At 38.9% G+C, this 22,943-nt stretch overlaps 2 protein-coding genes across 4 annotated transcripts; one reads left to right on the top strand and one right to left on the bottom strand.

Moving 5' to 3' along the window:
* Window positions 1-3,625: 3,625 nt before the first annotated feature.
* Window positions 3,626-17,878, top strand: map3k14a (mitogen-activated protein kinase kinase kinase 14a). Of its 3 annotated transcripts, none has more exons than XM_034143421.1 (16): window positions 3,626-3,683; window positions 9,291-9,560; window positions 9,638-9,719; window positions 9,842-10,061; window positions 10,616-10,975; window positions 11,144-11,278; window positions 11,506-11,635; window positions 12,053-12,181; window positions 14,495-14,599; window positions 14,691-14,848; window positions 14,955-15,105; window positions 15,728-16,030; window positions 16,116-16,225; window positions 16,952-17,090; window positions 17,186-17,286; window positions 17,384-17,878. In XM_034143421.1, the coding sequence occupies exons 2-16, from the start codon at window positions 9,305-9,307 to the stop codon at window positions 17,543-17,545; spliced, it is 2,541 nt and encodes an 846-aa protein (XP_033999312.1). In that variant the 5' UTR covers window positions 3,626-3,683; window positions 9,291-9,304; the 3' UTR covers window positions 17,546-17,878. The 3 variants fall into 3 exon arrangements, with proteins under 3 accessions (XP_033999312.1, XP_033999314.1, XP_033999313.1); XM_034143423.1 differs by lacking the exon at window positions 3,626-3,683 and adding an exon at window positions 7,445-7,564; XM_034143422.1 differs by lacking the exon at window positions 3,626-3,683 and adding an exon at window positions 7,615-7,742.
* Window positions 17,879-18,784: 906 nt separating this feature from the next.
* LOC117493224 (apoptosis regulator BAX-like) lies at window positions 18,785-22,723 on the bottom strand. The gene is made up of 6 exons (XM_034143678.1): window positions 22,664-22,723; window positions 21,880-21,928; window positions 21,625-21,783; window positions 20,435-20,570; window positions 20,216-20,320; window positions 18,785-20,088 (listed from the first exon to the last, which is right to left on the bottom strand). Exons 1-6 carry the CDS (start codon window positions 22,692-22,694, stop codon window positions 19,990-19,992), a joined length of 579 nt encoding a protein of 192 aa, XP_033999569.1. The 5' UTR covers window positions 22,695-22,723; the 3' UTR covers window positions 18,785-19,989.
* Between the last annotated feature and the right edge of the window lie 220 nt (window positions 22,724-22,943).

Genomic DNA, 22,943 nt, shown 5'->3' with positions numbered 1-22,943 from the left:
CAATATGTTACATTTGTACTTTTAGGAATGAACTGGGGCTATATTAACACTGTAATGTCTAGGAAATGTGTATGCCCGATATGAAAAGTAACGAAGTACATATATTTTTATACTGGACCTACCTACAATTTTAATTTACTTGCACTTTATGCAGTAGGCTATTTCCATTTGTCATATACTTTATACTTCTAATTCTTCTTTATACTTATTTGACTGCTCTGTTTGCATCTGTATTAAGACTAATCTGATGACATATTAAACTAAGAAGCTAAAGTATTGTATGTATTTTGTAGTGGTTGATTGATCTTGGAATGGTATTAGGTCTATCTGAAACCCATATTGAATGTGCTCTTGACAGAATATAGCATATGGCAAAAAACAAAAACAAAAATACCAACATCATTTTGTCACATTTTTTGCCAGTTTTTAATCTATTTGAATGATGTGCTTTGCCCTTAATCTAAGAGAGCAGTTGTAGTGTGTCCTAGGAACTTTTTCTGTCCACCAGATTATAGCATCTTTGTGTTAGTCCATCGAAATTGCAGACAAGAAAAATGCTCACATTTCTTGTCATATTTTCTTCTGCAATTAAATACTTGCCAGGAGCAAACAGCAGATTGAAATCCACTCTTCTGTTTGTTCTGTTTAAACAAAATACTTGCATGGTTTGCTTTGAGAATCTCTTGGCTTTTGTTCACACAAGTGTGAAGACAGGAAGAAAGCCAGGGGTTTTACTTGGTATTGAAAAGGGGAAATTACCGGATCATCAATAATTTATTTGGCTTCTCTTCTCACATGACACACACTCAGAACTTGCAGCCCATTTCTGGATCTAATTTAAGAAAGAAACTGGCCCATTTTATTTTGTGTCACTGTTTAGTCAATGCTGATTGACTAATAAAGGCAGTTGTATAACTATGCTTGTTGTGTTTCATGTAAGATTACTATGTACAGACCCCTCCAAAACTATTGGAACAGCAAGGCCAATTGCTTTATTTTTGCTGTACACTGAAAACAATTAGTTTTGACATCAAAAGATGAATATGAGACAAAAGGTCAGTATTTCAGCTTTTAAGATCTGTTATACAACTGAGAAGATTACACCTTTTGTTTAAACCCACCAATTTTTCAAGTGAGCTAAAGTATTGGAACATGTTACTGACAGGTGATTTTTGTTGCCCAGGTGTGTCCTGCTACAGTGATTATTCAAACAATAAATAGGAGCACTGCATGTCTACTCTCAGTTTTAGCTTTGGGCTTTGCCTGTGCAGACTGCATTTATAGTTAAAACGGTGTAACCAACATGAAGACTAGAGAGCTGCCTATGGGAGAAAAGCAAGCCATTTTGAAACTGAGAGAAGATGGAAAATCCACAAGAGGCATTGCACAAACATTGGCCATAGCCAGTACAACCATTTAGAATGTCATTGAGAAAAAAGCAAGCACTATGTACTGAGCATCAGACTTCAAACTGGTCGACCGAGGAAAACATCAGCAGTTGATGACAGAAACATTGTGAGAACTGTAAAGAAACATCACCAACAACCTCCAGAGGGCAGGAGTGAAGGTATCACAATCCACCGTTAGCAGAACACTTTGGGAACAAAAGTACAGAGGCTACACCAGAAGATGCAAACACTCATTAGCAATAAGAATAGGATGGCCATATTTTGAATTTTCCAAAAAGTACAGAGACAAGGCTAAAAAAGTTCTGGGACAAATGTGTATGGACTGATGAGTCAAAGATGAATCTTTACGAAAGTGATGGAATGCCTAACGTGTGGAGAAAGAAAGGATCTGCCCATGATCCCAAACACACAAGCTCATCTGTGAAACATGGTGGAGGTTTTTGCATGACTTCTTCTGGGACCGGCTCATTAATCTTCATTGATGATGTAACACATTTGCAGCAGCAAAATGAACTCAGAAGTCTACAGAAACATTTTGTCTGCCAATTTAAAGAGAGATGCAACCAAACTGATTGGGAGATCCTTCATCATGCAGCAAGACGACGACCTACAACACACTGCCAAAACAACCAAGGAGTTTATCAGGGAAAATAAGTGGAAGGTTTTAGACTGGCCAAGTCAATCTTCAGACTTAAACCCTATTGAGCGTGCATTTTACCTGCTAAAGAGGAGACTGAAGGGAGGAACCCCTCGAAACAAACAACAACTGAAAGAGGATGTGGTGAAAGCCTGGAAAAGCATCACAAAAGAAGAATGCAAAAGTTTGGTGATGTCAATGGGTTGCAGGCTTGATGCAGTTAATGCAAGCAAAGGATTTGCAACTAAATACTAAGTATTATTGACTTTTCACACTTTTTTAAGTCTTTAAGTTCCTATACTTTTGCTCACATGAAAAATGGGTGGGTTTAAACAAAAGGTGCTATCTTCTCAGTTGTTTAACAGATCTAGATGTAAATACCTGGAATGAAAAGGAAATACTGACCTTTTGTCTATTCATCTTTTGATGTCAAACCTAATTGCTTTCAGTGTACAGCAAAAATAAAGCAATTGGCCTCGCTGTTCCAATAGTTTTGGAGGGGACTGTACATGTCGTTTTTTTTCATATTTGCAAACCTTCACCTTTTCTTATATAACTCCCTAAACATTGATCATTTGTTTACGCCCAAAATCAAACATGTATATAGCATCTCTTTATCAAAGCTTAAATGAGTGTGAATTGAAATTGCAGTTACTTTTTACTTTCCTATACCATAACATTTTGGTCATGATATCCTTCTTCAAAATCAAAGGATACAAACATCTGTGCTAAGTTCAACAATCGATTGTGACGTTGCTAAAATTATTAATCAGAAAGAAATAGCCTAACCTATCTCAGTATAAATACTAAAGATTGCACATCAGGCAACCAAAATGTTTACTAATAACAATAAGATGCCTTCTGTCAGTAGTTTATGACTCCATCTTGAGGTAAATCTGTGTCAGTACAGTCTAGATGAAAATAAGATAAATACAAAAACGTATAGATACACAACCCAGTTAAACTTTTAAAATGGTCTTAATTTCTTTATAGCAAGGAAAGAAACAGACAGCTATCTAGACTCGAACAATTAAAGCCAAAAAGGAGGACACCACGGATTATTATGGCACAATTTATGCTTTTTAATGAGACAACTAGCACTGTTCTTTAAATCCCAAAGTATATGGAAAAATAAATACACTCCTACTTCAATTAAACAAAAAACAATGTTGATAGAAAATAAATATTTATTGAAATCTTGAAGAGGCAGAAGAGGAAATGCTTGGTGACTTACAAAACCCCATTGTTAACTTAATTGCACAAATAACCTATTTTAATGCCATGCTACTTTTCTCAATCTCATTGTGTAGTTTCCATTTTTTTTATTATTTGCGTTTATAGTTTTATTTTGCCTCTTCACAGGAAGTACAGAAACTGCAGCTTCAAAATAAAAGCATAACTGACACTTACTCACAATGTCAAAAATAAAACACGATTGCAAGTAGCCCTGAAAAATTATCAAAACAATAAATAAATAATAATACCAATTGTGACGAATCTGTATAATGTCATTTGTAATGCTTTCATATTATTATTAAGGGAACATGGTGCTTACTTTGAAATTAAAACCGGAAACCCTATTCTAGGTTAGCTATGATCTGATCACCATCGGCCGACGCCTACTAATTGGGAGCTCGGTAAGAACACAATCTAATGTACATTTATCGATAAATCAAATAGTCTAAGCGATTGTATAACCTTAACCATATCTGTTGTTTATTGAATTTCTTATTTGATCAGTTTTGACTGATAAGCGACGGCCAAAACAGTCTTAAGTTTGACATGAAATGGCGGTCAATGTGGCAAGAAGGAAGTTATTATTTTAGTAACGATACACTGAGGGATACATGGTCGAAGAACAATCCGCCTAACGGGGGAAACTTATGATTATATTTTGTTTTTGACAATAGTTAAACACAAGGTCGGTACAGTAAATAGCAGGCTGCTGTTACTGTAAGCTCGACTGTTGTTTCACCAAACTTTTTCAGAGCCGTTCATACGCCTGAGGAAGCCAGATGTCTGTGATTAAAGCAACTCCAGCTTGTGTTTGTCACGGAAGTCTTATGACCTATAACTTTAAGGATAAACTATTACAGTGATAGATAATATAAAGAGTATACAAGAGGAGATTAATAATACATTCATAGCCATAATACAAATGTAATACATAGGAAAATCATAATTTTGCCCTCACTAATTATGAGGTATCACCATAAGAGCTAATATGCTCATGTCATTATGTAAAATATTGATATGGCAAAATGAAATCATTAACTCCTATCTGTCTGATTGATAGCAATAAACCATTATTAGCTCATATACCAGATTTAAGTGCTTCAAAGTAGTCACCCATGATGACAGACCATGTTGAGTCGAAGTTTTGCAGCCTTTCTACACAACAACATGCTGTACCATTCTTGCATATAGCATATATAATGTATAAAAGAAATGCCAAATTTAAAGTGTTTCATGCTAGACTGTTAAAAGTGTTAATGCTTCATGAAATGTAATGGTCTTTGAATTCAGTCAATATGTTTCTAATCTTTCCCCTTGTAAAATAAAATGCCATTCAGCATATTATCCTGGCATTTACATAATTTCCCATAGTTGAAGTTAACATTTTCACATCTAACATACAGACCATTATCAGTGGATTTAAAATGAGCAGCAAACGTTAGGAAAAGAGAACTTCCTGTATTGACAGTTAATAGTGAAGTAACAGGAAAGGGAAGTTGTTAAGAGAGAAGTGTGACAGTCATACTGTAGCCGGCAGATGTTTTTAAAATATATGTAGGCTAGGACTGGGACAATGTCCTCAGAAGTAGCCTGCGTTTCCTTTAAGGAATGCTTGGCTGTGCGTTTTCTGTGGCCCACTTCAGGTTGAGTCCCTATTCCCTGTCCTTACTAAAGACTTTGGAATTTCATTAATCTGCGTGGGTGTACAGCAGAAGTCGACTCAATATAGCCACTAACTGTATGTGGAGTTTAGCTCAGGATCTATCTGCAAAACTAGGTTACAATTAAGCATATCCATATTTTAAGATTTATGGTTATTGTGTACTTGCATTTATTAAGTACATCTGTACACTTGCATGTTGTCCAAATTGACCGCTTATAAAACTCTGTACAATGGTCATTTTATTGATGTATTCCATATCTCTAGTATACTGTCTGGTACTACTGACTCAAGGTTTGTAAAGCTTTCTACAAAGATTACAAAAGTGGGTGGTAGAAATGTTCATTTATGTGCCACAGTGGCAGGTGTAAAAGAAAACGTATCATCAGACCCTGGTCTTGACTTTAGAATGTCAGCAAATAGCAAAGAAATGCGCGTCACTATCACAACTCACAAAGGTGATGTCTTTAAATGTCCAAGTTTGTTCAATTTACATTCAGTGAACTATTTTAAAAACTCATTTTAGAAGATTATATCAGTGAATGGTTGCAGTTTAATTGCTTTAAAGATTGACTTAAATGATAAATTGAACATTAAATTACTTTTAATATAATATTTTAAGACCTTTTCTTCCATTGTTCATGTGGAAAATACTCTATCCAGTTTTGTATCAGATACTAGAGTAGTCAAAACTAAACCTTAACTGATTACGCCTTATTTTATCAGTGTTTCGAAGATGTTGTTGCCATGCCAGCAAACACTTTCTGTAACACTTGCATTTAGCTCTGTGTTCTCGGGTTCAGGTGGTATTATGAATTTCCTGTGTTCTGTGGTGGTTTTTATATGAGTAAGTTGTTTTGCTGCCGGAAAGAAAGGCAAGTGAAATTATTTCAGACACATCACATTTTAAGTGACAGCTCATATGCTTGCTCTGAATTTTGATTATGAGATTCTCATAATATCAGATACCAGAAGTCTGCTGTCTGATGGTGGCATTAAGTGGTGGTGTGACATGACATGTGACAGACTGCGTTAGCTGACTGCAGAGCACGAATGCTCATTAGGATATCAGAGCATATGAAAGATTACAAAACATTTAACATTTTAGTATCGCGGGTGTATGCAATACTAAATGAAACTCTTTTATTTTCACATTTTCGCAGTAGAAGATGGATACATTATAGAATGATGGAAAACAACTACGAGATTATCTCAGGTTATAATCAAGAAAATCTTAAAGGATAAACCAGGCTGTCCATAGTTTCAGTAAGGGCACCCGAATTAAAAAGAAAAAACTGGTTTATTAGATGTATAAAACATGTAAGATATTCTAATGGCGCAAGATCAAACAGCACTTTGACAGTTGGCATAAAACGTTTTTCCTCGCAGCAAAGCAGTACAATCTTTCATTGTTCTTTGGTGTTACTTATCTGTATCAAAGGCCGAGGATAAGATAAGATATACTTTATTGATCCCAAATTAGCAAATGTTATCGTTACAGCAGAATACAAAAAACAATGCATTGCACACAGAAATTAAAAGCAGACACAAAATAAACAATTATAAAATAGAAACATTTCAAAAATAGAAATGAAACATTACTAAAAAGTAGAATATATACAAGGATGTGCAATGGGTCCATATCCAGTTCAAGTCCCAATACTTTTGCCATTTTGTATTAGTCACACACTTTTACCCTTGCAGCCAACTACAAGACATTGATTTTATAGTACTATTTATACTGTCTTGCATTTAAGGCATATGGGTGAAAGAGCTGGGCCTAAAATATGTCGTTAGTGGGAGTCAAGGAGCTACATGCTTCTGTGTCTAATCTCAAAAGTGTGTTAGTTTAGTATAATTGCATACTGAATTTGATTTGGTATGTCGCCACATATCTTCTTTGCACTCTTCATCATCCATTATGACGGATGGTCTCCCATGTGCCCCATAAAGTAACAGCATGTACAAACCTCATAGCCTTATTAATACACTGACAGACATCTTTCAAGTTTTCTTTCTGTAGTGTTTTTGACCTAATGAAGATTTCATTTCGTATAGAATAAGAGAGCAACAACTTAGTTTGGTTAAATGACTTTAAATTGGTCCCTTACTTTCACTGCAAGGCAAAACTTTGAATCTCTTCCCTCTTTTGAAATGTTTACAACATTTTAAAATAAATATACTGCCTTTTAATAATAATATGAATAATATATAAAGAGTATATTTTGACAGCAAGGCCACAAAGAGCTCTTCTGTTTTAACGATCCATAGTTAATCATCAAAAACGTAACCAAACACGCTATCCTTTAATCTACTCTGAGACGAGCAAGTAAGCCAGCCCTGTTGGCAGGAGAGGAGGGAGGGAGGGAGGGAGATAGAGAGGGAAGGAGGGGTGAATATGGGGAAGTGGAGATGCATTTCCCATAAGTCAGCCAGCTCCCCCCCCCTCCTCTCCTGTGTTGGCTGAGAGCCAGCATCAAGGAGAGCAAAGCGGTGAGCACTGAATGTTACGGAGAATCCGAGCATGCAGGCAGACAGAGCAGCACAGTTCTACTAAAGTAAATGAGGTTATACAGAGCGGACACACAGGAGAGAGATAGCCCTTCCCCCTGGCATCTGTTGGTAGGCTACCTCTACCTCACACACACACACAGAGATGTTTTTGTGGTTGTGTTTTTCGCAGCGGGTTTTCTCTGCTTCCTTTCCATGTAAACTCATCAGGGTGTGTCTTAAGAGTGAAGTGACAGTTGAATCGCTTTGTTTCTAGATTGTCTTACAGTGCATGAAGTCGCCACACAAGGTAATGACTCAACTCAACAGCTTTCATTGAAATTTGACTATAGTTTGATGTCAGTCTGTCTTTACTATGACTTTTAGCAGTTATTTGTAATGAGCAAAAGGTGAAGACTAAGTGGGTGAATGTTTTGACAGCCATGCTATTGTTTGAGTCAAGATATCTAGATTTAGCCTGGTATGATCTCTATCAAGAACATCTTTTACGGGCATGTATGTGCAGAAACACTCAAAAGCTGAGTGACAAAGAAAAGCTGTGGTTAAGGGGGAACGCTGATGCAACATGCTGCAACTGTAGTCCCAGTTTGTGCCCTTCAAACTGACTTTGTTGCAAATAGCCAGTGCTGAGATGTGCGTGTGTGTGTGTGTTAGAGAGAGAGAGGGTGTGTTGATTTTACGTTTTGAAGATTGTAACGTCCAAGCCATCTGCAGTCAATCGTGCAAATCTTTATTGGAAGTTCAGCTTGGCGGCTTTATGCGCTTTATTTGACTTCCTCCGAGTGAAACAGAGTGCTCACTTTTAACGACGCTGTTGCAACTGTCAAAAGAAGGCCAGGGTTTAGTTTCCTGTCTCTGGTGCCAACCGCAAACTTTCGAAAGTTTCGCTTTAAGTGAACGTCGTGACCCTGAATGCACTTGACACAGTCAAGCTCTAAAGAAGAAGGTTTATATATAGTTTACCACAGTACAAAGCCTGCCATTGTTTGATTGGAGTGTGTGCATATTTCTGTAGAGAAGAGTAAACATCTTATCTTCATTACAACTGGTGATCTGTCCAACAACAAAGAGTACTTTTTAGGCCTTTAAAAGAGAACAAAAGTTAAACTTATTAGACATTTTAACTTAAAGAAATGACATATACATTAGGCTCCATCACTCTCATATGATCAGATAGTAAAGAGTCCTTTGTTGCGTTACGGGGAAACTGTTTTTAGGAGGCAGAAACTCCACGACATTTATAAAGGTCAGTCACTAGCAAGGACAGGCAGGAACATTTGGTTTACTATAGACACATGATGCATTACATTGTGTTTGATTACTTATGTAACATGTCAACTAATGTAATGTAATAATCAATTGAAAGTGCAGTTTTTAAAGAAGACACATGTATACTGCTTTGCATTTCCACGATTGAGCTGCAGTGATAAGTATCTATAACTTATGAATTATTCAAAAACTTTGAAAAGCAAACAATATCAAACTTTTGCAGGTTCAAGTTTCTCAAAAGTAAGAATTGTATGCTTTTCTTTGTCATAAAAAATAGTCATCTCAATATCTGTAGGTTCGGACAAACCATGACATTTAAAGACATCCACTAGGGCTGTAGATTCTTTTATTTAACAAACTTTCTTTAATTGAGAGAATAATTAGCAGATACATTTTACAAAACAGTTTGATCCGAGACACAATGCCATTGAGGGTTTTTCAAACATTTCAGAAAAGAGCTGCTGAGTATTTCTTGGATATACAGTATGATCAGTTATTATTACAAATATGACCATGTGTACAATTGAAGCACTTGACTTACCAGTTGTTTTTATTTTATTTCTTTCAGATCCAGCAGATGAAATGGCGGTGAGGCAAAGGATTTTTAACTCGACATCACCTTTCTCCGGGTCGCCCCAGGCTGAGCTGAAGGGGTCGTACCCGTCCTGCTCCGCTGCAGAGCAGGAGGCAGAGGAGGAGGAAGAGGAGGGGAAGGACAGCAAAACGGGCTACACAGCCTGTTTGAACCCTTTGATAAAGAAACTCCTGACACATGGGACCGCAGAGCAAGTGGGCGAAAAGCCCCTGAAGACCTCCACCTTCATTGCCCAAGCTGAATGTAATTATGTCTTTCTGATTTATTTAATAAGAAATATAATACCTGTGGACTTAGAGTTAACATTGTGCTCTCCTCAGGTGAAACCCAGGATTCCCAAGAGTTTAGTCCATCCTGCTATGACCGCTCCTATGTCCCCTCCCCGAACTGCTTCACCAGCAGGTATGACACTTCTTCTCCACATTGCCTCTGCTCTTGACATCTTGTGTTTATTTACACAGGTTATACTGAATTATTTAACGCCATGTCTGGTATTAACATCGTTTGCCATCGTTGTGCTTCAGTGTTACCTCAGAGCACAACAATGTGGCGACCACGGCCTCTTCCATCCAGGAGCCGAGCAGCTCGTCGGCTCAGCTCGCCCCAGGAAAGAGGGCGAGGAAGAGACAGAAGCGAAAGGGGAAGAAGAAACTGGAGAGGAAGAAAGAGAGGCAGAGACACAGACATCGAATGCCCTCTGGAGTCCCTGAGCAGGAGAGTGGAAGTTCTCTGGTCCTGATCCTGGTAAGAACTCTGGTTATCATCACATAGTTTAGTCTAACATGGGAAAAAGAGATTGAAACTGACATTAAGAAGTAGGTTGGTGCATTTTTCTCCAAACAATTTCTCTCATGTTAAAACCAAATATCAATATCAAGCCCGAAAAAGGAAAAAATCGAACAAAAACATTGATAGGCAGACAATAGACCAAACAGATATAAATACAATAAAGGCAGCAATTAGAACACAGCAACACTATATCTAAGCTGTCTCATTGATCATATCATTTTTTTAAAACTCTAAATTACTAAACTGCAACACTACAGTTACACCCCAAGGAGACTTTGGTACATTGTAAACTCTTGTTCCTCTAAAGAAGCTGAAAAGCTCTTGCAGTGTTTTCCTGGTGAATCACCCTCCAGGATAAATTGCCACATTCTTTGGCAGTCGGAGTCTCGATCTCTGTGGAAGTGAATCACAGAAATAAAACAAAGCTGTCTCTCATGGCCTTGAACGTTTCGCCCCTGAGCAAACTCACCTGAGAATGTAAACATGTTTGTTTCCCTTGTGTCCTGAAGGAGGAGTCTTCCTGTTGCAGCAGTGTTGAAAGCTCAGAAGAGCGGGACAGAGGGCCCCCTCTCTACAGCCGACAGATCTACAACACACACTCCAGCTGCTCTCCTCCGACCTGGGGGGAGCCGGTGTGCGCCTCCCTCTCCAGTGTCCACTCCTACGGGCAGGACACCGACTCAGACTCCCTCAGCAGTTTGGGAGACTGTTCCCTGGCTGTCGCTGGCCTCAGAGGCTGCGTCAGTCAGGGGGACCGGTGCTACGCAGGGCCCTTCTTCAAAGATGTGGAGAGGGGCGTAAGAGAGGAGGAGGATGAGCTCTCGGCAGAGGATTCTGTCACCACTGAGGGAATGATCTTTGACAATGAAGTACGTTCTGCTTTACGGCAGTCTGTTTATTTTAAAATACTGTTAAACATTTCCAGAGAGGGAAGAGATTCAAAGTTAAGTTTGCCTTCCAGTCTTGCAGCACGTGAAAGGAAAAGGCAGATTTAAAGTGATTCAACCAAACTAATTTGTTGCTCTCTTATCTGTCAGAACATCCAGCCTGTGGACTCTGAATACAAGGAGGGGAGGGAGTATGTCCTCCCACAGTTTATCAAGGAAGGCTCCTATGGTGAAGTACACAGCGCACAAGATGTCAACACAGGCTTCAAATTTGCTGTCAAAAAGGTAACCCAGTGCGACTGCATCTGCCTATTATTTTTCAGATTTTGAGTCAGAAACTAGTCAAAAGTGTTCATTCACGTTCTTCTAAAAACCCAAAGTGTCTCCTATCATGCAAAATGCACTTTTTGATGTCTTTTATACATAAATATGTGTCCTCTGTGTGTAAGGGAACTCACAAAGTGCCAGAAAATAAAACCCTCTCACTCTTTTGTTCCCACCTTTCCTCACAGATCGCCCTGAAGAGGTTCAGCAGTGAGGAGGTGGGTGCGTGGAGTACCCTCAGATCTCCTCGTGTGGTGGAACTCTTTGGAGTGGTCAGAGAGGGGCCGAACGTCATGCTCTTCATGGACCTGAAATCTGGTAAACAAAGCTTCACACCACATTCTGCCAGTGCTCACTGCTGATGTTGAGATTAGGGGGGAAATTGTTGGGTGATATGTGATGATTCATCACATCTAAGCGCAAACACATGAGAGTAAGGCAGATTACAGGAAAAAACGGATGCGATTAGTGTCGAGATGTGGAAGTGGGTGGTTGTAGGACGACAGAAATGAGTGTTGAGCTTCCTTGAAGTGTTTTGGTCCAAATTACACTCAACATCTGTAAAGGGAGATGCCGGCTTGATAAACACAATTACACTCAATGACTCTTTTCCTTTGTCATCAAATTCCAGGCCATAATAAAAAGGAATTGTTGAATCAGACACGGCGTATCAGTTATTGTTACCTAGATATCTCTCAGTCTTTATCCTGGTCTGACCATATTTTGTTATTCCAGGCTCGCTGGGCCAGCTGATATCGGAGCGTGGCCGGCTGCCAGAGGACCTGAGCCTCCACTACAATGCACAAATCCTAACAGCACTGGAGTACTTGGGGAAGAAAAAAGTAGCGCATCTAGATATCAAAGGTATGTTAAACAAAAATATATTTCTTTCTTTTTTATTCTTCCCATAATATTCATATTACATCTTGTTCAATTGACAAATCATTCTATTATGTTATCAAAAAAAAGCAAACTATAAGTAGAATAAAAAAAATAATAATAATAGTAATTAAAATAAATAATAATTTTCCTGAAGCATCATAGAATAAGTAATTATTTCCCTAACGAATGTTTCATGTATTGTATCATACCATCAATCGATGGAATGTTCGGTTTGCGCCATTTTCTAGCTTGTATTAAACGGGCCCCGGGGCTGAATTATTAAAGACTGTGGTACCGTTAAGCTCCGACGTTATCGGTCTTTTTATCGGTACTGGAGACATCTAAAAAATATAGGTCATATGCATTATTGCTACACAAACATTATATTGCAGTTTTAGTGTCGCCAACTCCGTTTCTAATATGCAAAAAGACTGCAAAATGCGTCTATGATTATTTTTAGTATTTTCGATCTTTCCAATCCAGACGAGAGATCTCTCTCCCCCGTCTGTGTGCGAGGGGGCGGGGCAGTTTACACACACGCAGCTGCTACATGCATGCAACACACACACGGCGGAAAGAACTAAGCGCTCCAAGGTGTGGTTAAACTTTACCCGTCTCGATGTGGACAATGCTCGTTACCAAAAGTGCAATAAGAGTTTAGCATGTAAGGGCGGCAACACGAGCAATTTGTCTAAACATTTAGCAAAAGTGCACCACATCCAGACGGAGAAATGCACCGTTTTCGACTGTCTTTCTAGTAGCTCTGTAGCCCCATCCACGAGTAACGTTTCCACGTCAGGTGTTATGTATGCTAGCAGCAACACACGGAGTTAACTCAATTATACAAACATGGGTTAATGATTAGAGGTAACTGAGTTATTTATTTTGTTAAAGTTTCAGATATTCTGTCATCAGATTATTTAATACGGTTTGTTAAAACATTGTTGTTTCTTTTGATGTGAAATATTATTTATTTAATTTAAATAAAAAGCAATGTTAATTTTGTTCACAATTTCTTTAGTTAGTTTACCTTTTTTCTTTCTCTAAAAGAACCGATAAGAGTTCCGTTAAAAGACCGGATCGATAAGCGGTATCGATAAAAGTAGTAGTACCGTTAAAACCTTAACGATACCCATCCCTACTTGCAGCTACAGTCAGAATTCCAAATAGGTGTTTAGTTTTGGAGTTTGTGGGTATTGAATGTAAAAGCCCAAAAATATATTTGTCCCAATCGTCCCCTCAAAAAATTATATTCTTTAAAGTTGAATTAATGTTTAAATCTTAAAAATCAAAACACCAATAGTGGCATTTCTTAGTCATTAGTGAAATTGCTTTTAACAATTTTCCAAAGTTCTAGACAATTTGTCCTGAAGGTTTTACCTCAAACAAACAATCATCTTTAGTTTAGTCAAGACAGTTATCTAAATGTTTTGAGAAATTGTCAGTATTATTTGCAATCTTGAAATGCATCAAAACACTTTCAATATAAGTTGTAACAGGAGCAATTGAACAGATCAAAATAGCACGATCGTAATAAGAGGGAATAAGAGATGTGTCAGCTTGACTTTGACTTGTTGTGGTACATACTGGAAAACAAAACCATACAGTGAGAAGAACTCCGACTTCTAATTAGTTCGAAAAGTTTGAGGAATTTTGTGTCTTTGTGTAGTTGTTGCGTGGAACACAAGTGTCACCCGTACAGTAGATCTGATCCCCAGCACCTGTGTTGTTGAACCAGACCGCCGCTGAGAAGCCGGCGGGCTGGGAATTTCCCACAGTATGACTCACCGCTGCTCTTTAGAGGCGGCGCATGTGCACAGAGGCAGGAGAGCAAGAAAGAAAGGGAGAACGAAACAGAGAGGGGGGGATGGGACGAAAAGCAGGAAGAAGTTAGCGAGAGCAGAGAGAGACAGAACTACTTACAAATACAGAAACAAGGAAGAAGATGCAAAAAGTAGAGCGAATTGTAAAAAAGAAGGAATGAAAAAAACCGAAGTTAGAAGTTAGAGGAAGTGCAAAAACAAACAGGAAGAGGATTGTGCGGTTGCAGCTCAGGCGCCACCTGGTGACCGTAATGAACCCTTTTGTTTCTAGACTCCTCATTCCTCCCTAATTAAAGTGTTGTACAGCAGTTGTCCCAAAGTGACGTCATAGCCCCCTCTTATTTTTGCTCTGTTGCCTTTTAGACTGTTCTGTGAAAGTGCAGCTGTCCTGTTTCTCATTATGTCATCCGCAAACTGAACTGAAGAAGTAATGGAAATCAGCGCTAATGCAGTGGGTCATTGTTTTCCACAGCTGACAATGTGTTGCTGTCGGAGGACGGTAGAGACACCTTCCTGTGTGATTTTGGACACGCAGAGAGACTGGACAATCAGGGACAGAGCCTCAGCGGGTCCAAAGGTACATACAGTGTTACTTTAGCGAATTCAATATCCAAGAAAATGGGTCATTTCTCAACTAACACGTCTTAAATCATCGTTTCCTAATGCAGATCTGAAGGGCACAGAGACCCACATGGCCCCTGAGATTGTGAAAGGTGAACCCCGCGGAGCCAAAGCAGATGTGTGGAGCAGCTGCTGTATGTTACTGCACATGCTCAATGGGTGCCAGCCTTGGAGCAGATACTACACCTGTAGACTTTACCTGAAGGTATTCTTCACAGCAACACACGGACATGGTTTCAGTGTCGATGTTCAGTCAGCTCTTCAAAGTTTTCACGTCAGATTTTGTAACCGCTGTTTTGTGATGGTTACAGATCGCTAACGAGCCCCCGCCCGTGAGAGAGATACCCCCCGACTGTAGCCCGCTCACAGCTGAAGTTATCAAGGCGGGGCTACAGAAGGATCCAGCCAAGAGAGCATCAGCATCTGAGCTCAAAGAGAAAACTGCCAGAGCTCTGACAGAAGGTAACCAAGCGAGGCATCCAAACACACACCACATACTGTATGGAGTAAATAACAAAAAGTTGGATATTATACATTCCCATAATAACAGTAGTATGGCCAAACATTTTAACATTATGTAGCCCCCCTTTCCTTTTTACAGACCTGAAAACATTCCCATATTTACTGTTGTATTGCATTTTTTGCAAAATGCTCTCTGATAGGTTCTCAAATCCAGTATCTTTTTAGGACAATATTAACTGTAAATTGATATATAATAGAGCTTTATCTAATGTCATGTTTTAATTAAAAGCTTTTGTTGAATTCTCTGAATGTCTGTCGTCATATGATGTCATCACCCTAAAAAACAAGGAAGAGTAAAAAAAATATAAGCAGTTAAAAGTTTGTTTTGAAACGCCAACAAATATGAATTGTAGTTAATAAGATAAAAACAAGAGAAGAACAATTATTCATCTGTGATATTTCAATCTTTTTTTACTTTTGGACTGGTTTGGAGACACCACTAGAAACAAATTCTACAAACAGTATCAAAACAACTAATATTAGCAGGAGTTTTCAAAGGATTTACGCCCTTGAATGCATCGTCAACTGCAGTGTGTGATGTATTGTGTTTGTGTGGTTGCAGTTGGAGGACTCACCAGCCCAGTGAGGGGCCCCTACACAGAGCCCCTGTGTGTCTCTGACAAACCTCCTGACTCCCTGCAGCTGATCAACAGCAGCGTAAACTACGAGGATGAGGATCAAGAGTCTGTTGAGAAACTGATCACAACAGGGAGGAGGACAAAGGACCGGAGTGGTGATGATGATGATGAAGAGTGGAATCAAGACTCTATTTACTGTCCACAAACACTGATCTGTGAGCCAAAATACAAGAGGGGCAACAAGATCTCCACTGTGCCTGAACTTGAGCTCCGTAAACTGGAGCGAGGTGAGGTTTCTCTCAGTGTTCTGCTTCATTATATTGTGTTAAATGTTTCTGAACCCCACTCATTGTGATCCTTCCTGTTTTGCAGACTTTTACCTGAGCAGTCTGTCCCAGCTCCACTCGGTTGAGATGCAGGAGCAGCTGTTGTCTTGTCTCAGCAGCGACCTGTACTCCACCTGGGAACCATGGGACAAAAAGGTAGCCAACTATCACATTCAATGTTCTTATTCCCCAATAAAAGCACACATTGATCCAAAGTAGTGGAATGTGTTAAGAGAAACAATAAATTGCTGTTATTCATCCCAATTTGAATGGCCCAGTGAGTAGGATTTCCCAAAAAAAATTAAATGTAAAGACTCATAAAAAAACAATTCCTCTTTTTCATCTTTTATAACCCACAAGATGTGTGTTGGCGCGTTCTCGGTTGTCAAGCTTTATAATCAAGTAATGACCAAGTGCCATTATAAGCATGCATCCAAGAGGAAACTACGAAATGACGATGAAATGGCGAATATATGCAAATAAGATGCAAATATGGTGAAGCATAAGCAAAGCTGACAAATTCAGTTCCAAAACAAGACTGAATCTGAGGTTAACTTCGGTTTTGCTCTCTTGCATCGTGACTCGTTGAGCTGGAAAGAAGGGGCAAAACCGTTATGTTTCTCATTTTGCCTTTAAATCCACAAAGCAATCATTAGGTGGCAGTTTAGATTGATAACTGATACCCTTTTAACTTGTTATTTATCTCAGACATCCAGAAATGTAATCCCAGAAAAATAATGTTCTATATCAAACACTTTGACATAAATAATCAAAAGATATTCCAAACTGAGGACAATTTAAACAAAGAGATTCATCCATGGATGGTGGGCACTCATTTTGGCTATAATATTTTAACTCTCACATTGTTTGTCTTTATCCTAGGACTCTGGCCGGTGGTCTCTGAGCCCAGCAGACGACCTCAGCTCCGGTGTGTTCTCTTACAGCAGTCAGCCAGACGTGCAGGTTTCCAGTTTGGATTTGCTGGGTCACACACAGCTACCGCCACCCTGCTGTTTTGAAGGTGAGAAACAACATTACAATCTCTCTTCTTCTAAATCTGTTTAATGTTGTACCAAACTGTAACACATATATCTATCTGCTCTGTGATTGGCTCAGGGGTGGATGTCTGCATCAGAGAATTCAGCGGGAGAAGCATCCGCATCAGAGAGACGCGCCGTGTGAAGGTGGGCCACATCGCCACGGGAATCAGTGATCAGGTGAGGGCCGGCCACCGAGAACACTCATGTCACGACAGCTTTTCATGATTTAGAGTTTGATTAGACCTTTAAATGCTTATGTGTGCTCGGTTTTTAGATCTCCGAGAGGGTTTTCACCCTGGAAACCCAGCAGGGCCAGCAGGTTGCTCACGATGAGGAGGTGCAGGAGTCCGGTCTGGAGCTCAGCTGTGTTCCTGCTCCGGACTTCAGCTCTGCCTGGAGGTGGAGGATCAGAGACGGAGTGCTGGAGACGAGATAGAGCCCACTGCTCTCTCCACCCGTCCACCTCAGTGTCATCTAAACCGTCTTACACGTCCATGGCCTTCTGTTTAGCTTTTTAAATGTTTGACCATATGCAACAATATGCGAGGACCATGCTATCTGAGGGGTTAAATACATCTTCCAGAACTGCCTCTTCAGCACTTGTGTCTCGTGTTTTTAATGCCAAAATGGGGGCCTGGTGCTCTTTTTATCTTCAAAGTAATCATTAAAAGCCTTATGAGTCAATGCTGAGCTTTTTTAACCACTGTGATGTTTACACCCTTTCTTTGTTTATGCTAACATGAGTCATTAAACAGCATATGAAACTATGCAGAGTGTGATACATTATTGAAGTTATTCAGTCCGTAATGCAATTTGTATTGACTAGTTCACAATACCACACTGACTATGGCCATTTCTGCTGCATTTAGTCAGTCAACTGTATTGTCAATCTTCTGTTTGTGTGATACAGACAGGGTGATCAAAATGCTATCTAATGCTATTCAATTACGCTATCTGGGATTTAGTTTGTCTACCAATAACATTGAGTTATCATTTGCATTTCCAGTTCTATGTTATACTGTTTAACACTTTTTTCAATTAGCTGGACTTCAGAGTAAGACAACTTTTGGTCAGATTAGATTTGACAGGAAATCAGTCCCCAGAGAAGGACTTGCAAGGATTCGATGACCATCTGACCTTTCTCTAGTGCCACTGTGAGATAAAAAAAATCCCCGACCATGAACCACAATTTAAGAGTTGTCTTTTCATTTGAAGTTAATAATGATAGTACTGCAATGCCTGGACTTCCATGACCTTTGCAGGTGATATTTAAGAGCGGTTGAGGTTGAAACTCTGTGGTTTTGGAGAACCCCTGACCTTTGCTCTGGTGGGATCCTCCAGCTCAAAGGTTTTACACTTGTGCACATGCTATATCAAAATGTTATAAACCAATAACATTACATTTATGCCCAAAAAAAGTATGGATATTGTGGACTTCAGCCTCAAAGTACTCAACCTTAAATATAAAATGTGCTATCTGCCAGATTGTCATTTCATTTGCTAATCACAAAACTAAATATGTATACATGCCATCATGCCTTTCTGCATTCAGGCACACCAGCGTTTTGAGCTAAATGCTAACATGTTGGTTCGCTCCCTCCAAGAGTAGCTGGTGTATATTTTTCATATTTATAATCCTTTACCCTACACTATTTATACATATCCAGAGACACAGTCAAGAGTTAAAAGATTTATTTTCCATATTACAACAGACAAGCAAAAAGATTTTCAGGGAGGACTGGAAACTAATTTCAGCTTTACAAATGTAATAGAAAGACGTGAAAAATTCATCAAAGTGATTTCATAGTAAAAAAGAAGAAAAGCCAAACACCAAGGCACTGACAAACAAGAAGTATGTATAAAAAATGTTTTGCTCTGTAGATAAGATTGTGGTCTGAATATCTCAAGTAAACGTACAGTACTTTTGAATATGTGTGACATGAGGTAAGCATCTGTGAGCATCCAGCACTTTCTGTGTCTGCAGTGCAACATATTTAATAGGCCTCAGGAAATGTTCACGAGATGTGGCACATTAGGTCACAATGCTGGTTGAAAGACCCAAATGGAGCATATCATATGATTGAATGTTACAGAAGATAGGAGTTTTGCCGAGATCATGTGATTAGTCATGGTTAATGCAAACATGACTTTGTACACGACTCTCTCTTGTGGCACTTTTGAAAACCACTTAAATGTTGAGCTGTGCCTTAAAGGGGAACAATCATATGGTAATTGTAGCCCAAATATTATTGGATGTGTAATTTTTCTTTATATTATCTAATAATTGTTTGCAAAAACATCTTTTTACCCAATGTGAATATAAAACTTTCCAGCCGATCATAGCAGATTAGCACCGGTTAACACTCACAAATACATATGAAGACTGATTCTCTAGCATACAGAGACCATGATGAGGTGGATGGCGAGGGGGAAAAGGAAGATAAACAATCCGAGTGGAACAAAAAATAAAACCGAAGGAAATTTAGCAAAACGTAAAATAACATGTTCAGTCCGTATATCTTTAAGGGCAGAAAAAAACAGAAGCAGTGACATTTCTTGCCTGTACCGAATAAAAAATAAATTACATAAAATGCATTCCCTGTTTAAGTCCTGACAACATTTTCACCTCCCCATTTTGTGCATCATGCTCCGCTCACTTCCTCAATGGCATTAGGATAACGGGTGAGAAAGTGCTTACTGTCTTACTCCAAATCCTTGGAAATGAAAGGGGGCAGAAACAAAGAGATGCCCTTCGTGTCTAAATACAAGCTCGTCCTGTTCGACTTGTTCACTGCTTTCTGTATGCTTTCAGACGTTCTTTCGTGTTCCCGTCCCCATTCTTCTCGGGCGATTCTTTCCATTCTTCTCTTCACATATCCCTCACAATTTGCGAATCACTAGAACAGTGGTGAGAACACCGGCCAAGAACACTCCCAATGTCTGCCATGTGGGTGTGCCAAAGTGGGACCGAATACCCTCCTAAAAATCATGAAAATTAGACACAAATATTATCACACGTTCAAACAATCAGGAGATCAATTACAAAAAGACAACAAAATGATGCATGTTTATTTTTTTGGGTGGCATTTGTTAGCTAGCTTCTTACCCAGCCACCTTGCTCCCTGATCCAGTTGATCACATTTTCCTGAAGGTAGTCCATAGTCCAGCTGATTATTGTTCTGATGATGTCAGGAAGTTTGGTCACCAGAGCCTGAGAACGGTGGGAATGTTAAATACTTTAATATGAAAGTTGTTGTTAATCTATCAAATAGATGTCTAACTTTTGTTTTTATGAAGTGAGGTACAAAAGAGCTGCTTAACTCACTTTGATGACGAGTCGACAGGCAAAGTAGAACAGTGCAACCACCCTGCCCCAGTTGAATTTTCCATCTGCAAAGATCTCAATGGCAACTTTCATAAACAAATCTTTTGAGGGATTGAGCTGGGAGTCATCCATCATCCTGTGGAGAACAACATTTAGCAATTATGAACAGGCTTATTATATAATTATTACTGATAAACAACTTGTTTATATTTCTGAGCATCACGGCCACACCAAAAGGTGCCCAGCCCGCTCTGGAAATAATAAATTGAGAGTGAAAGAAAAAATGTAATAAACTCCGTCAAAGTCAAAGCAAACAGTACACAGTCCATCTCCAAACTCAAGGCCAAATCCGGCCCTCGACTTCATTTTATGTGGCCCCGCTAGAGCTATGAAAGAATAAAATATGTTTATTATACGGTTACATGCCGCTTTACAGGAGCACATTGTCCATAAACTACATGTCCCACAATGCATCTAGTTTGGTGACATGCACACTGAAGAGACTTGCAATTATTTGCCCAAGACTTCTGCTTTCAGACATAGTTAATTATGAAGTTATTACCCTATCCGATAATAATCCAGTGCAGAGGCAATAATGTAAAATAAAACATTATTTTATATATATTATATATGTATATTTTGATATAGTCTTAAAGTTACAACCGGCCCTTTGAGTGCAACCATAGTGCTAATGTGGCCCACGATGAAATTGAGTTTGACACCCCTGCCTTAAACATTACAGTTTTAAGACATCAGAGATACTTTTAAGACACATACTGTGCCTTTAACACATCAAACATAAAGCACCCTGATACGCTGTTTGTATGCATTTAATCCACACTGAGCAAATAAGTGCTGAAGTCAAGTGCATTAGACAGAAAACTAATCAAGAGACTCTGCAGACTTTTTTTAGGGAAAGCTAATATTGTGTAATGGACAATATAGCAAAGAGTGTATTTTATTTTTGGACCTCTGCCACTTTCTATTTTTCCTCTGAAATGTAGTGGAAGCAAGAGGCAAGATACAACATCTCAACTGGGCACAGACAGACCTCTGTGCATGTGTTAGTGACAAAGTACTTTTGATGGTGTTTACTCTAAATCAGACAGATCATTATTCATTTTAGTTAACAAACGCTTTTCTGATGATTTCTGTTCATCAGTTCCAAATAGCACAACAAGATAGCTCACCTTTGAAGCTCTACATTTCCATCCAGCTCATCTCCAATCTGCTGCAGGCACTGGCCAAGCTTCTTGTATTTAGGGTCGAGCACTCCTCCTCCACCCAGCTGTGCCCTGGTCACTGCAGTGTTTCCATTTCCATGCCGCTGAACTCGCTCGTAGATGAAACTACACAGGGAGAGACAGAGCGGATAGAAATAAAGTATGAAATTATAATTTGCCTTGTTTAATAATGAGACGCCCAACTGTAAAGTATATACTTACTCTTGTAACAAAACAGTTCCTACTTCCACTATCTGGTCTGCAGTATTGCCTGAAAAGACAAAGGTCAATGTTAAATCATCCAAATGCTGATAGTGTTTTACAACCAGTTTTCTCATATATTATAAAGAAATTCTAGAAATTGAAGAACATTTGCTAGTAAAACAGTACTTTTGTAATCACTTTAACCTGAATCTGATGCCACCCTTTACTGTGAGTTTATTTAGATTAGCAAAACTTGAAAATATATTTTGTGTTAATCATTTGTTAGTAATGTATACACCTGTGCCTTTTATTAAGCTTGTGAGTTCGGTATACAAAGCCAGCAATACCCTATGTCCACAGTTTTTTAGTTGTTAGCTAAGTTGATTAGGCTAACGTTAAGTCAATAAGTTAGTCAATGTTATGGCTAAGAAATACTGGAGGTGTACTAAGTCTACGAACCAACGAAACCAATAAACTTGGACTTTGTCGGTGTCTTCTGAAAGCTTTGTTTCGGTTTTGTTTAAACATATTTGCTAACTCACTCTAGAACAGCTATCAGCTAACCAAGCTAACGGTATCTATACAACGCATAGTAGGTAGCATAAGCTAACGCACTGCTAACGTTTAGGTTAGCTGACTTGCTAACCTCAGTTCAGCTAATGTTTCTGATAACAAGCAAACAAACTACAAGAACAAATGAATAGATAGTTGTTCAAATGTGAGATTATCTTTGTCTACCAAGGTGTTGGTGACGCTGTCAGATTAGGTTTCTATACAAAATATCGCTGTTTCCAGCTGCTACCTTTATCGCCTCCTCCCCGGTGCGATGCCATCTTGTTGTGTGTTTACTTCAACCGCTGGCGCTTACGTACAATCATGTGACGCATTGTTATGTTGTCAGGGAATTTTGGAGATGAAAATATAGAAAATAAGAAATAGATATTATTTAATATTCACTTAATCCCCAGGTTAAATGGAAAAATGTCAGGAGATCGATCCAACTAAATAATTATTAATATTACATGTTATTGTGAACAAGTGTTTTTTATTAAGGTGTAAAGTTTGGTATAAATATATTTTAA

This window comes from Trematomus bernacchii, unplaced genomic scaffold, assembly GCF_902827165.1.
Source record: "Trematomus bernacchii unplaced genomic scaffold, fTreBer1.1, whole genome shotgun sequence".
In the NCBI taxonomy this organism is placed as follows: Eukaryota; Metazoa; Chordata; class Actinopteri; order Perciformes; family Nototheniidae; genus Trematomus; species Trematomus bernacchii.
The sequence above is the reverse complement of the archived record's forward strand: the minus strand, read 5'-3'. Positions and strand labels throughout refer to the sequence as shown.